The following is a 15,140-nucleotide window of genomic DNA, read 5'->3' as shown; positions in this document are numbered from 1 at the left end:
TTGAATTATGATCCGATGACATGTGACCCTTGCGCATGAGATGTGGGGGTTCGGGGGCGGCGCCCTCGACACGGGTGTGCCGTTGTCCGGTTAGCGGACGGGGGTTCCGCTCCCCGGTGAGCTGACGGCCGCCCCGTTCTTTGGTGAGCGGGCGGGGGTTTGGGAGCAAGTGCTCTGAAACAACAACGGTTTTGGACTTTTGTTTAAGTTGACCCATTTATTGAGGGATTAAAGGGGTTTCGGATAAGTTTAGGTTTTAGGCCGGTTTATGGCATATATATTTACTCGTTTTTTTGGTTGATAATTGTAATGAATTGTACGGTTGTAAACCTAAATCATAGTGAAATATCTTTGTAGGACGTAGCCCTATTCCGAGGTGAACCCGACTAAACCATGCGTCGTCCAATTTTCTTATATTATCTGTGTGATCGTTACGAATTGGTTTGCGATACATTCTTTCAGGTGTTCACCTCCCCTCCAAACTCAACAACGCCACTAGCAACCATTTCATCTAACCATGACCGCCCATTCCCCCGTCTCTCACCGCCTCCCCGCTATTTTGAAACTCCTTAGCCAGGGGTTGATGTCGGTTAGCACATCGACAAACCGAGCTATGGCTGCCACCAACCACACGTGACCTCAGTTCGATCCACATTCGAGGTTGGGCTTACATCTTAGGCTCATCGGCAGCTAGCCCTCAATTCTTGAATGACGCGACGATGATGCTGCAATGGAGAGGTAACACACGTTGGAGAGGGGTGACAAGAGATCCGAGAGTCACAAGTAAGGATGAGCGAAGACGAATGGCCGATTGCTACGGCGGCGGCAACGGCCCTCCCATGGTGGCCTTCCATCATCGGAGTAGACAACAGATGTTGGTGTGGCGCGATTGCCCAGCGTGAATTACATCATTTGCAAGCTAGACAAATATGGCTCATCAAATGTGGGATAGCACAAGATCAAGCTTCTGTCCAAACAAAAAAAAGAAAAAAAACAAACTTAAGTTAGGATTTCTCATTAAATCCCAAGCTTAAGTTAGGATTTCTCATTAAATACCAGTATCCAAACTTTTTATCCAAATAGGTCCATCATAAATTACAACATAAATTTGAAGCTCGAGTTAGGATTTCTCATTAAATACCACTATCCAAACTTGCCCCCAAAGGTCATGCAAAGGGATCACACATCGGCCGTCGTTGACCATACATACACATGTGCTTACGTACATTCATACGGAGTCCACACTCACCATCTACATCTACCCATCCTGGACCGTCTTCATTTGTGTGCATATGGATTAGCGTATCTCCGTACGCCCCTCTCTTCATCCCACTACTCTCTCAGACTGACTCTCTCTCTCTCTCACGCGCGGGCGCCCACGCAGATACACAGAGCAGAGCTGGAAAGAGAGTCGCGTTTGACGCTCCCAATGGGCCAATCGAGCCTCGCGCAATGAAGATCACCGGGAAATTCCTAATCCGGCCGAGTGTCCCGGCCACCGCCTCTCCGAGGGCTCCGAACCCACCCTCGCACTCAGATCTGCCGCCGCAGGCGAAGACCCCTCGCAGGACTCCTCGCCGGAAGGCTCGCCTGAGGAAGGCCGGGGATCCCGCCGGAAGACGGAGCAGCCGGCCCGAGACTCCCCTTCTCAAGTGGAAGACCGAGGACAGAGAGAGGAATGACCCCCCTGCCGGCGGCGGCGGCGGCGACGGCGACGGCGAAGACAGCAAGTCGCTGCCGCAGGCCCGTCGGAGAAGCCAGCGGACAGATGCCCCGGTCTCGTCGAGGAAGCTCGCCGCCGTGCTCTGGCGGTTGCAGCTGACGGGGGCCGAGGGTCACGGCGGAGACACAGGTGGTAGCGTTCGAGATGAGGTCCGGGTTCAGGTAGTTTTGATTTGTCATTCAGCGCTTATGGTTTTTACAATGTGTAAGGATCTAAAATCAGAAGGATTTCAGAATCGGAGGGTGGGTGAATGAGTCCAGGATTTATAAGCCCTAGAGCGAGAGGTTATGATGAAGGAGTGATTCTGAAGCAAATGGCAATGAGTGTGATAATCTTGTTAACGCTTCACCATTGCGGAATTACATTATTGATTACTTGATTTTGCAATTAAGAACTTGTCTTTTAGGTAGTATTGATCACGGCTGCAATCTATGCTTGCCGAGTCATTGCTTTTTTGATGTACTTTATCTACAAGGAGCGTTATTGTGTAGAAAAGGCCTCATCTTGACTAGTTCATCACTTTAGAATCTCCGATGAGCTTGAAGTTTGCGTGCTTTTCTCAAGCTTGGCTGTAGATTATTATGCGCTCTTAAAGATTCTTGATAAAGTGGTCTTGGGTGTTTGGACTTGTGCTGGTCTTCTAAGTGGTCTTGGGTGTTTTGTTTTGTTTTTTTTTTTCATGTGCACATGTAATGAAACTCGAGTACAATTCACGATTTCGCGACTTCAACAGTCTGATTGGTCTTTTGGAGCAGGCATACTATGCTCTATCTGCTTTTGTTCGCTTCCTTGTGTCTATGCAATTAATTGGCTGCTTTGATGCAGCTTAAGCTCGCTGATTGGTATCTTTGTTTTTTTCCATGCAGTCTGGTGCTGGACACTTTGGATCTCCCTTTGTATTTAACAGAACCGGGAAGGTGTACAACTCAGATGCAAAGGATCTTGATAGTCCTTATTCAGTATCTGGCACAAGGAATGGCTTTTCGCATAAGGTAGGACTCTTTGCTTATAAAAAATTGGGTATTAGTTATGACATTAGGGTTGGTTTAATTGTATCTAAGTTAGGAGAAACAGGAAACGTGGCATAAGGTATTCGAATATTTAAGAGAAGGATATACTGTAGATAATAAGCAGCCAGAGACTTGAATCGGATGAACAATCATCATCATGAATATCAAGTCATTACTTGAGAGTTCTGCATGTTAATACTGTATGGAGCACAAATTTTTCTATCTTGCAGATCAGTAAAATGCTGGTGAATAGTGACCAGCACCTGGACCTTTTTGCTCTTAAAAAAATCCTCAAATTAGCCCCAAAGAGACCGGGAGAACTTTCGACTCCTGGTAACTTGCCAGATTCATCAAATCTTTTTAGCTGAATGATTAGCTGAATTGCTGAGCAGCAGTGAAAATGAGTTGTTTCATCCGTTAAATCTCTTTCCGCACTACCAGTCATCAAATCTCTCTCTCTCTCTCTCTCTCTCCCCGATTCTTGTGCGGGACTAGTCATCAAATTTCTTTAGCATGAAAATTTGGCTAGTTGACCAACTCTGGAACTTTTGACTGCTCAAGAAGCCTTGAAACAATCTGAGTAGAAGTTTTTCTGTTCACGTGAATAAATTGTTGAATTGTTGGTTTAGTATAAATGAGTTGCTTACCAAAATTTGGCTAATGCAGCCTTCTTGTTCATAAGTATTTTGCAACCGGTTCACCCTTGAACCATCTCCGGCACTCATGGTGTCACCCATGGTTCTTGGTTTTTTGTGTCCGGTTTTCTCTCTTGTACCTAGCCCTTTGAAAAGTCCAATACACACTTACCTTACCAAAAAAAAAAAAAAAAAAATGAGTTGCTTGATGTATCTGCTCAGATGAGAATCATTCCTAATTTCCTCTTTAGCGAAACATGGTACCACTATCTCTTTGGTTTTATGTGTGAAAGTAGGAAAGCCTGAATTCTTGTTGTGTATTAGTTGCTTTCATGTAGTAAAGGCAGGGAGGTGCTGCTCTGGTCCTGTCTGCTGTTCTCACTTTCTTTTTTTTCTGCACCTAATACTAGATCCATTTTCCTTGGCAGCTTGAGCCTTCTTTTCAATTATCAAGTTCTGCTATGGAGGGTGTAACTAAGTGGGACCCAGTCTCTTTTAGAGTGCCTGATGATGTACGTCAGATTCACAGCCACGTGAAGCTTCTCAATCAACAAGTGAGTGCCGTATCAGCGATTTCTTTACTCGAAGCTGAACTTGAACAAGCTCGGGCGCGCATTATAGAGCTGGAAACTGAGCGTCGTTCCTCGAAGAAAAAGCTGGAGCACTTTCTAAAGAAAGTCAGTGAGGAGAAGGCAGCATGGCGGAGACGGGAACATGAGAAGATTCGTGCCTTTGTTGATGATATTAAATTGGATCTGAATCGAGAAAGGAAAAATCGCCAGCGCATGGAAGTTGTCAATTCCAAATTGGTTGATGAACTTGCCGAGGCCAAGCTATCAGTGAAGCGATTAATGCAGGATTATGAAAAAGAAAGAAAGACCAGAGAACTAATTGAAGAAGTATGTGACGAGCTGGCAAAGGAGATTGGGGAAGACAAGGCTGAAATGGAGGCAATGAAGGAGGAATACATGAAACTGCGGGAAGAAGTAGAAGAGGAAAGAAAGATGTTGCAGATGGCAGAGGTCTGGCGTGAAGAACGAGTTCAGATGAAACTTGTGGATGCAAAGGTGGCACTTGAACAGAAATATTCTCAGATGAACAGTTTGGTAGCTGATCTGGAGAATTTCTTAAAATCAAGAAACCATACCCCAGATGTGAAGGACATCAGAGAAGCAGAATTACTTAGGCAGGCAGCTGCTTCCATGAATATTCGAGACATGAAAGAATTCTCTTACGAGCCTCCCAATCCTGACGATTTATTCGCCATTCTTGAAGAAGTAAATAATTTTGGTGAAAACAATGAGAGGGAGATTGAACAATGCACAGCTTACAGTCCTGCAAGCCGTGCCTCAAAAATTCGCACCATGAGCCCTGAAGTGAACATGTTGAAAAAGGACAACATCAACAGATATCCCACGGCTTTCCCTGGTCATAATGGTGATATAGAAGAAGATGAGAGTGGATGGGAAACTGTGAGCAACCTTGAAGACCAGGGATCAAGCTATTCCCCAGATGGGAGTGCCCCATCCGTGAACAATATCCAGCAAAATGGGAATATCTTAGCTAGCGGCAGTGAAACCCCAGTAACTGAAATCAGTGAAGTGTGCTCGGTTCCTACGAGGCAACAAAAGAAAGTTTCATCCATAGCAAGACTCTGGAGATCATGCCCAAATAATGGGAAGAACTACAAGATAGTCTCGGTGGAGGGCACGAATGGGATGTTGTCCAATGGGAGGATATCCAATGGGGCCGTCATGTCTCCTGATCATGGGTCGGGTAAGGGTGGGTGTAGCCCATCTGATATGGTTAGCCAATGGAGTTCTCCTGATACAGGGAATCCCCACATTACTCGAGGCATGAAAGGCTGCATCGAATGGCCTCGTGGCGCGCAGAAGATCAGTCTGAAGGCTAAGCTCCTTGAGGCAAGGGTGGAAAGTCAAAAGATCCAGTTACGGCATGTATTGAAACAGAAAATGTAGCTGCGAATTTCCCTTGCGGCCAAACAAGGTGGTCCTCTTCACATTGATGTGTCGGAGTCTGGTAAAATACACATTCCTGGATGTGCAAAGAGCACAGGGGTCTTCACCAGCACTCCTGCGCCCACCTTTGAATGATTTCCAATAATAGTTCAATTGATTCTAGTTAGGAGAAATCGGTTAGGAATTATGATCTTCGTCTCGATATTGCTCGAGATTCTTGGTCCGCCATCAGCAATGTATATCTGGAACTGGAACTGGAGTAGAAACAATCTTGTAACGTCTAGTGGTTATAGCTGGCCAGTTTCCAGATGCTATGTATGTGACCACGATTTCGGGTTTTGTTGTAAACTAGGTGATCATAATCATCATATATTTCCGCAGGTTTTTGCATATCTCAGGTAATGTTAAACAAAGTGGGCTTTAGTTACCGTCACGAGTGCTGAAAAACCAGTAAAATCAGCAAAAACCTAAGCAAGTCTTGCTGTTGTATAGACATAGGTTTTCGTGATTTCATGCGTGAATTTGCTTGCACGGCGGTTGCGAATGGATTTTATGCGGTGTGTCGAGCGAAAGATCTGTTCCATGGCTTTGCTAGGGCATCTCTTTTGGAAGATAAAGTAGCAACTAGCAAATAAAAGTAGGAATTTCAATGAGAAAAGAATCTTTTGCGTTGCTTTGTTTATCTTCTTATAGAAATTTTGATAATTGGTTTCTTTGTTCCTTTCCTTTTGGCTACGCATCTCTATCATTCCAAGGCGATTCCGTGCTATCCAATCAATGTCCTCTCTCACCTTTCAAGATGCAACAGCGCACCTCAGAGTGTTTACAAACTGTCGTGCGAGGTAACTTTACTGTGGACTTGACTCCATGATCATGTTGCAACGTTAATGGCGAGTGTTCCCACCTTAGAACATGTGCTAATGCTCGATGTAAGTGGGCAAACGGAGAATGACCACAATTCATCGAATTAAGTTTTGAAATCCTAGAATTTAATGTTTTAGCGAATTCTTAATTAGTTTTCCCGCAATAAGTTAATCACGAACTATCGAAAGAAGTAAATTTTTTTTATTTTTTGGAATCAAAAGGTTTAAACAGTCAGTATTGGACGTTGTTATTTTTTAATTCAATAAAGTTGAGGTGGCAAACGTGCAAATGACATGCAAGAGAATGACCCCAATTCAGCGAAATAAGTTTTGAAATCGTAGAATTTAATGCTTAAGCAAATTCTTAATTTGCTTTCCCACAATAAGTATCACGAGGGCGTCGTTATTTTTGAATTCAATAAAGTTGAGGCGCAAGTTAATCATTTTTAAAAATATGTAAGTAACTAACTAGATGAATTGAATTTCATCAGTCACAATCGAACAAAATCGATTGTTATTCTATCCACAATATATATACACACACATAAAAGAGAATCTATTCAACAAAATTTTTCTTTGCTTTCTGCTTTGTAATACGGAGTCCCTAGTAACATCGGACAAGTCCCGTCCTTTGCTTCCGACCAAAAAAAGAGAAAGTCCTTTGCTCTTAGCCAGATAAATCTTGAAACTCCCCTAGTCGCGAACGATAGGAAGAAAGGAGTGTGCCGTTTTCATCCAGGGAGAGAGTTTTCACTAGATGCTAGCGCCATAAAATCGGAACATCGGAGCAGCAACGCCGGAGCATTTCTCTCGCAATTCCTGCATTTTGATCACCTCATAAGTGTGAGTTTTCTTCTTCGATCGCTTTTTTTCTTCTTCTTTTAAACTTCTTCTCGGGTCGGACAAAACCTGCGTGCACAACACAAGCGTATCACCGTGTGCTAAAGTAGCTGACGTGTGCGTCGAGATAATCTCGTGGGGCCGTGATGTATCTTTTCCTTTTCGCAGAATCCCACTGTTTGAGATCTAGAGCCTTCCACATGATCTTTATCTTTGTTGTCGGATAATATTCATGTTCTTCCTTCTGTCCATTATTCGCGATAGTTATCGCCTGAATTTGTTGGTGGGTCGCCTTCTTTTTGTTTCTGGTGTGGTCTTGTTTTGAGGTTCCATTGGAATTATATCTCGCTGCACGCCAATCGGGTGCCTTCTAGGTGGGCTTTGGATCTTGGTTTTGGTGGGTTTTTCTTGCTTTTGTGCTCCTTCTTTTTTCTCCTTTGATGTTGTGAATTGCTCCTTTTTTATTTCTGTTCAGTTGTAATGATTACTTCGAGATTCATTTCAGTCGTCTTTTTAGTTCCCTGGGATTTTTATGATCCAGCAAATGGTGTTGGTGATTGTTGGGGTCGTAGTAAATCTAAATTGAAACTGGGTTGTGCGAAGCTAAAGCATCTTAACTGATAGTGTTGTTTCATCATTCGAATCCATTGGATGTCTGTTCTTTCAGGATTGATTTTAGTTGTTTTTCGTGTTCCATTACGTATGAATAACCCGGCTCATGTTACAGGTCATCGTAGGAATTGTAGCAAGTCCGAATAGAGAGACTGGGTAGCGCAAAGCAAGAGCATCTTGCTTGAAAGAAGCTATAATTTATATCCCTTGGATATCTGTTCTGTTCTCATGATTATTATCTGTGATTGATCTTGGTGGTCTTTCTTGTTCCATGAGCTTATGAATAACCCAGCACATGTCTTTTGTTATTGCAAGTACTGTAGTCAATCTGAATCGATCTGGGCTGTGCGTCTTGGTTGATATGATTGTTCTATCATTTCGGTCCATTGGATACTTGCATCTTTTTTTTATTGTTTTTGATGATGTTGTCATTCATGAGTTCATTTTGCAAATCGTAAGTTACATGAACTGTGGATATGCATCTCTAGTGTTATGTAGTTCTTGCATGGATTTTGATTTTTCTGCATTTGCTAGCTTTTGGGTTTCTTACGCAGCTGTTCTTCATTACTTTAGGCAGTTTAAACTTCTTGACCATTGTCTGCTTTTGTGGATATGATGATGATGCAGTCATATGGCTCTGTCAGACAGCGGGCTTCAATTTGATATTTAATGATTTTTGTGGTTATTTCCAGTTGGACATATATATCTTCCATGGAAGGTATCATCACTAGAAGGGTCATTCCCTCAGACAACAGTTGCCTCTTTAATGCTGTTGGGTAAATGTTATGCCTAGAATCCTTTATGACTTTAAGTCTTCTCGTCAAAGGATGAATTTCAGATTGGGGCCTTCATCTTTCTTTTCCTCCAATATAGGTATCTCATGGACCATGACAAAACCAAGGCTCCTGAGTTAAGACAGGTGACATACTTTTTCTGTTTTTCACCCATGAGTTAAGACAGGTGACATACTTTTTCTGTTTTTCACCCATCTTCTAGTCTGATATGTGAATTCAATATTGGTTAGTGGCAGTAAGGTAGAGAAAAAAGACAGTTATCTTTACCTTTCAGTTCTTATGTGCTTGTACTCTCTAGTCTGCTTGTGCCTTTCATTTCCTCATATGTCATTGTGATATCCAAAGTTTCTTTTTTCTCTTCCAACTTGTTAAATGAAGTGTCTTTCCAGATCAGTTTTACCAGCATTACCATATTCCCTCATGAAGCTCTGTAAAAGAAATACACTGTTTCATTTTGGGTGGCCATTCCTTTTCGAACCTCTTGTCTAAGTTGGCTGCCTTCCTCTGCATGCTCAAGCAATTTAAGATATCAGCCTAAGTTTTATAGTGCCAGCTTATTGCAGAACATGTTGTACATTCTTCAACCCACATATGTGATGCATGTTACTATAGTTTAATTGCAGGAAGAGGAGAGGGAGAGATGGAACACATGGACTCTATACATTCTTTAGGGCTTGATACCATCTACCATTTGATATTATACATTGTGACTGTTATTTGATCATTTATTTGGTATATATCCTGTGTTGCTGGCATCTGCAATAGTCAATTCGTTATGAGTGGTTTATTGCCCGCTTCATACACTAGCTAGCATTTACATCAAGATGTGTACTTCTATGCTTTCTTCTTTTCACACGTCATTCGTTTCTTAACATCTCATCTTTAGGTTTACGAAGGTCATTGCTGCTACTGTAGCAAGTGATCCCGAGAAATATTCAGAAGCATTTCTGGGAAAGCCAAATGAAGTATATTGTGCTTGGATTCAAGACTCAGAGAAGTGGGGAGGTTTGTTGATGAAAAGCAGGCATACTCTTTTTTTTTCTGTTAATGATAGGGAAAGGAAGATAGAAATAGTGATGATACAGTAAACAGAAGAGGTCAAGATTGCTGTTTGCTATCTTTTTTATGTTACGCACGGGGATAGATAGACTTCTCAAGTACTTCAAACATGATCTTTATCTATGTCCATCGCTTTATGCCATACGTGACTTAATCTTTGCACATGAGTTGGTAGCAAATGAATAACCATGTGCAAGTTAATTGATTCTTCCAGGTTTTTGAATCTTAACCTACTGTCTAAATCTGACAATGCATATCGTCCTTGGTAGGTGCTATTGAACTTTCAATACTAGCAGACTACTATGAACGTGAAATAGCGGCATATGACATCCAGACAACACGCTGTGATCTGTATGGTCAGGTACAGAGCATTAAAGAAACTATGTCTTAGAACGAGAAGCATGAGTATCTCATGGGGATATTGTCCCTTCTTTTCTGAATATTGGACATGACTGAACGTTTTTCGCTTGCTATATGACAGGAAATGAGGTACAGTGAGAGGGTCATGCTGGTTTATGATGGGCTTCATTATGATGCACTAGTAGTATGCTTTTTCTCTGTGCAGTTATGCTTTATCTCTTAATTATGTATTCTTCACATATTTATCTTTAAGGAAATAGCGTCGTAGTTGGAAAAGGAGTGCAGATCTGAGGGCACTATTGATAGGGTCTAGTTGCAAAATGGATTAGTCTTTCTTCTGCACCATACATGAGAAACTTGAAAAGATTCGGAAATGAGATATTTTGGGTTGGGAAAAGTATGGAGATTTAGTGGGGAGTGATGTGTAGGATGGGCTCTTTTCGCTAGCAGAGTCATCTTGCTTTTTGGGGAACGAAACTGATCAAGGGCACTTAACTTGTTCTTCTTTTGTTAGCTGTTGAATTTCAAAACATTCATTCTCTTCATGCAGATCTCACCGTTTGAGGGAGCTCCGGAGGATTTCGATCAGACTATATTTGAGGTGCCGAAAGATAGGACAATTGGTCCAATAGAGGCACTTGCCCTTAATTTTATCAAGGAGCAGCAGAGGTAGTGTTCCTCAGCAACTTTTTCTCCCCATATCTTAGTCTGGGATTTTTCATGTACTTTGAGAAGCAAATGTGAGCTTCTGTGTGCGTGATACAACCTTAGATAGATGGGCGAAGATTGTGTGGCTAAAGGCACTCAACTTGACGTTTTACATACCTCAAGTCAAGAGACCAATAGGACTGCCATGCTGGCCGTGGAGTCATCTGAAATTAATCATGGCGGGCCGAGATAAACTGCCTTCAACACTTAGAATAGGGTTGCTGATGACACACGCAAGCTCAGTGTTGTTGCGTTGGATAATTTGGATTGGCATCTTATTGCTGTTGCACTTCTATTTTCCATATATAATTTATTGAGAAGCTATAGATTTCTATTAAGTGCGGTTATGCTCAAATATCTAGATGGATTAGGTGAAAGCGCTTAATGGAAATCTGAGTTGACTATGTTGATAGAGCACGCTCTAGTTCTGTTTTCTTAGATTAACAAGGGTTTTACCACCTTTTATGCAGGAAAAGGAAGTATACAGATACCGCCAACTTCACTCTACGCTGTGGAGTATGCCAAATTGGAGTCGTCGGCCAGAAGGTCATTTCTTCGTGACAGAGCACGATTTTGTGTTTGCTTAATCTTTTCTTGGGGTCTTACTTGTCTTCTTGTACCAGGAGGCCGCGGAGCACGCGCAAGCGACAGGGCATGTCAATTTTCAGGAATACCGGTGACAAGTTGTGGATGAAACATGTATTGCTTTTCTCGGAGGGAGCTCGTCTTGGACTTAGCCTTGCAGATCAGTTTATATGTTTTGTCATCATGGCACAATCAAAGCGACAACTAAAATGATCTTGAAATGTTAGTGCAATTGAGTTGTACCAAGGAGAAAAGAATGAATTTCATGATTCAATCATAATGTTTTCCAAAGTTTTCAACGGTGAGTACTTCCCACTTTCTCAATGAGCTTATTCCTATTTCTGGAAGCAATTCTTGTGATAGGAAAAATTCTAAATAAGGACCTTAAATGTATTCATTTTTTTAAATAAGGGTTTGAAATGGATTTTGTTTCAAATAAGGGTTTGAAGTGCTCAAATCGCCTTAAAAAAGGGCTTAGTTGAAATGCATTTTCATCCTTTTACTTTTGCAATTATTATTATTTTTTCTTCTTCTTTTTCTCCTCCCCTTCGGCCGTTGCTAGTCTCAGCCTCGAGCAAGGGCGACCCTCACCTGGGCTAGCATTAGGCGACCCTCACCTGACTCTTGGCCTGGCGTTTCTCGCTAGCTGGCATTGGTCGAGGGTAGCCCTTGCCTGGGTGAGAGGTAGGTGGAGGGGTGTATCTCGGTGGTTCACGGCGACGGTGGTGGTGGTGATGGTTGGCGTAGGGAGGGATCTCCATGGGCGGGGGAGAATTCATCGATCCTCTGTGTATATTTCGCTGACGATGATGGTTTAAATTAATAATTCCCCATCCTAACAACAACAACAAGAAGGAAGCGACCAGATTCGCATATCTAGCAGAATCCTGGGATTCTTTCCGTGCACCTTCCCAAGGCATCAGCAAATCTCCCTACTCCTCCTCGTCTCGTCTTCGCTTCCAGCACCATCATCAACCCGTCGCGGTCAATGAAACTGCTCGGCACCCACCGATTCACCGAGGTACGCCCCTCCGCCTGCCTCTTGCCAAGGCGAGGGCTACCCTCGACCGATGCCGGCGAGGAATGCCAGGCCAGGCATCGGGCAAGGGAGGCAGGCGATGGCCGGAGCGGGGAGGGAAAAGAGAAGAAGACAAAAAAAAAAAAAAAAGGAAAAGGGAAAGGGAAAAATACAAAAAAAGGAAAATATGTGAAAAAGTAAAAGGCGAAAATGTCTAGGCGATGCCCTTTTTCGAAATGATTTGAGCACTTCAAGCCTTTCCTTATTTGAAAAAATGAAAGCATTTCTTGCCCTTATTTAAAATTTTCCCCTTATGACACAAAGTAGAGACACACTTGAAGTTGACTGTCATTAGATTAATGGATGCTTATTGGACTCTCATTATTTGATTATTGAAATCACATACGAGCAATGAAGCCGGTCTATGTATTCACGACCGTTGATGCAAAAGTACAAATTCAATCGATACGATACAAAGCATCGGAAAGTTAGCTCATCAAATTCAATTGATTACTCTATATTTCAACAGCGAGTAATATTTTTGTCGAGTTATCAGTTTACTCTCTTATCGTGCCTAATGTATAGTCAGACCAAGCATTTTCAGAAAATAAAATTCTCGATGTTGCAGTATGCGCGTATATTACAATATGTCAACAGACGAACTCGAATCTTCTCGCAACTCACACTCAATATTAATTCATGAAGCATTCGGGGCAAGAGCTGCGCCGGACAAGCCATGCGTCCAAGCACTCCAGATGGAAAATATGCCCGCAGCACTTGGGAATCCTTCTTCCAGTTTCCCCTTCCCTGAAGTCTTGAAGAAGCAAAAGGCCATGCACTCGTCGGTCAACTACAAGATGATACCGCTTGTGCAAGCAGGCGTACAAGAACCACTTACATGGTCTTTTCTAGTAATCAAAAGTACTAAGCAAATCATGTTAGAAAGAAGAGAAATGTTAGGCATATTAGGACAAATTCACAAATTTGATATACCAAATGATGCAGCAAACTATATCGAACATCGAATGTGACCCACTTTTTTAAATGCCCATCTAGAGCCTCACATTACTCAAGTATGCCAACTTTGTAGGGTGGTCTTAATATTCGTGGAAGGAACTAGGCAGGTGATGATTTTCTTTCTTCAGTTATAAATATCCAGGGAACTATAAAAATTATCAGGGTGAAGGAATAATTAGGGTTTTAAAAAATTATCAGGGTTAAGGAATAATCAGTCCATCAACAGATATATTGGCCATCTTGCTAGATTGGAAATGGTATTCACGAAGCCTGTGAATGCAATTTTGGGACAGCCCCTTATCTTACGCAGGGTCATATAATTTCTCTGTAAGGTGTTTCCAGAGGGCTCACCAGCATTCCGACAACTTCATTCACATTTCATTGGGATTTTTGGCCAAAAGAAGACCCGGTGCATTAGGACTTGATCATATAATGCGAGTAATAATTGTCTGCCAGATGAATCAGTTGATTAGTTTGGATAAACAGCTTCTAGGGGTTGGGTAACTTGCCTTGAGCACGGCCTACCCATTCCATGAATACTTTTCCATCCAAGAAGGTTGCGTTTGGTCATCGGGACAAAAATCAGAAAAAGAACATATTTTATCCTGTCTTGTATTTGGTAGATATTTAGGATAGGATAAATGAGATAAAACCCGGACAAAAATATCACAAGGGAGTGGGTGAGATAAACCTGGATAGGTTTTCTCAATAGAGCAGACATGAGGAGAAAGATATTTTTTCCACAACCATTGCCTCTTCACCACTTTGGGCTGCCACTTCGGCAACGCCAGGCTGTGGTCCCTAGCAGCAAAATCGAATATATGCACGACCTCATTCTTTAATTAATAGTTTTGCATGATATGAAATCATGCATCTCGTTCTTTAATCGCTTGAACTTTTCCAACATTCAAAAGGCGTTTAGACATGTTGTGAAAAACTTGAGATTGATTATTGACTTTCAAGGTAGCTCTTTGGACGACTTGCACTAATGTATCTTCAACTTGTGAAAAGAAGTTGCATAATTTTATTATTCAACACTTGTTTACTCACTCGACAGGGCAACAAATAAGGCAAACATGTCATTCTCAAAGGATTCGACTCCAAATCAAGGCCACTGGTTCTACTAGGGTCTGCTCAATTGATCTCGTGCTCGAATTTTGATGGCGCAAATCTCTTTTCAACAATAACTCACTCATCAAAACTTATTACTTAATAATTTTTAAAGCATTATAATGTTTTATCAAAACAGAATCGATTTCGACTACGCTTTGCCCGTACTTATTTGACTTTATATCCGCAGTTCACCAAATAGTAAATAGGATATGACGAAATCCTTGAATTTCCTATCCTATCCTATCCAGTTCAATCCCGACTAGAAATTCAGACCACGAGATGCGGTCTAAGTCTTTTGTTTTTGGGTCGAAGAAAACATTATATTAACCACTCGAAAATATGTGAAACGTACTGTATTTCATCTTCAAGGAAATTAAAAAGAGAAAATGTTGGTAAAATGGATTGTATTTTATGCGCGTAAAGATATGTGAATTTTGTTGTAATTCATATTAAAGGAAATTAAAAAAGGATACAGAAAGAGAAAATATACGAAAAAGAATTTCCCCTAACAGACTCAAACCAAACACAGAGTGGGCCACATAGGATTCACACCTCGGAGCCCAACTATACCTAAGGGACAATTGGGCTTTCGTCTTCCAAACACCATTGGCCTACTTAGGCGCTCGAGAAGAGCTTTGGGACTTTTGCTAAGTGTACTGCATTTTAATTGTCAGGACGAATAATGAAGATATTAATACTAATTTATAAAGTTGATTCTAAGATTAGTATAACATATTCCTACTACCATAACTTCTTTAAATTTGTGGTCACAAATAAGTTACATTCACTAGTATAAGAAGTACACCCATAATTATTCTTCGGAT

The 15,140-nt window shown here is 41.7% G+C and overlaps 2 protein-coding genes across 6 annotated transcripts; both read left to right on the top strand.

The window, feature by feature from the left end:
• Positions 1-1,267: 1,267 nt before the first annotated feature.
• LOC115749988 (kinectin) lies at positions 1,268-5,737 on the top strand. 2 transcript variants are annotated; one of them, XM_030687059.2, is made up of 4 exons: positions 1,268-1,884; positions 2,590-2,715; positions 3,797-4,995; positions 5,047-5,737. In XM_030687059.2, exons 1-4 carry the CDS (start codon positions 1,453-1,455, stop codon positions 5,345-5,347), a joined length of 2,058 nt encoding a protein of 685 aa, XP_030542919.1. In that variant the 5' UTR covers positions 1,268-1,452; the 3' UTR covers positions 5,348-5,737. The 2 variants fall into 2 exon arrangements, with proteins under 2 accessions (XP_030542919.1, XP_030542917.1); XM_030687057.2 differs by having other exon boundaries at positions 1,271-1,884; positions 3,797-5,737.
• Positions 5,738-6,912: 1,175 nt separating this feature from the next.
• Positions 6,913-11,467, top strand: LOC115750000 (OVARIAN TUMOR DOMAIN-containing deubiquitinating enzyme 2). 4 transcript variants are annotated; one of them, XM_030687078.1, is made up of 9 exons: positions 6,913-7,053; positions 8,355-8,438; positions 8,536-8,581; positions 9,353-9,461; positions 9,785-9,876; positions 9,997-10,059; positions 10,426-10,544; positions 11,054-11,129; positions 11,207-11,467. In XM_030687078.1, the coding sequence occupies exons 2-9, from the start codon at positions 8,374-8,376 to the stop codon at positions 11,261-11,263; spliced, it is 627 nt and encodes a 208-aa protein (XP_030542938.1). In that variant the 5' UTR covers positions 6,913-7,053; positions 8,355-8,373; the 3' UTR covers positions 11,264-11,467. The 4 variants fall into 4 exon arrangements, with proteins under 4 accessions (XP_030542938.1, XP_030542937.1, XP_048130328.1 ...); XM_030687077.2 differs by lacking the exon at positions 6,913-7,053 and adding an exon at positions 7,228-7,447; XM_048274371.1 differs by lacking the exon at positions 6,913-7,053 and adding an exon at positions 7,228-7,451 and having other exon boundaries at positions 8,360-8,438.
• The last annotated feature ends 3,673 nt before the right edge of the window (positions 11,468-15,140 follow it).

Source organism: Rhodamnia argentea, chromosome 2 (assembly GCF_020921035.1).
Source record: "Rhodamnia argentea isolate NSW1041297 chromosome 2, ASM2092103v1, whole genome shotgun sequence".
Classification (NCBI taxonomy): Eukaryota; Viridiplantae; Streptophyta; class Magnoliopsida; order Myrtales; family Myrtaceae; genus Rhodamnia; species Rhodamnia argentea.
This window is presented reverse-complemented; position numbering and strand designations above follow the sequence as displayed.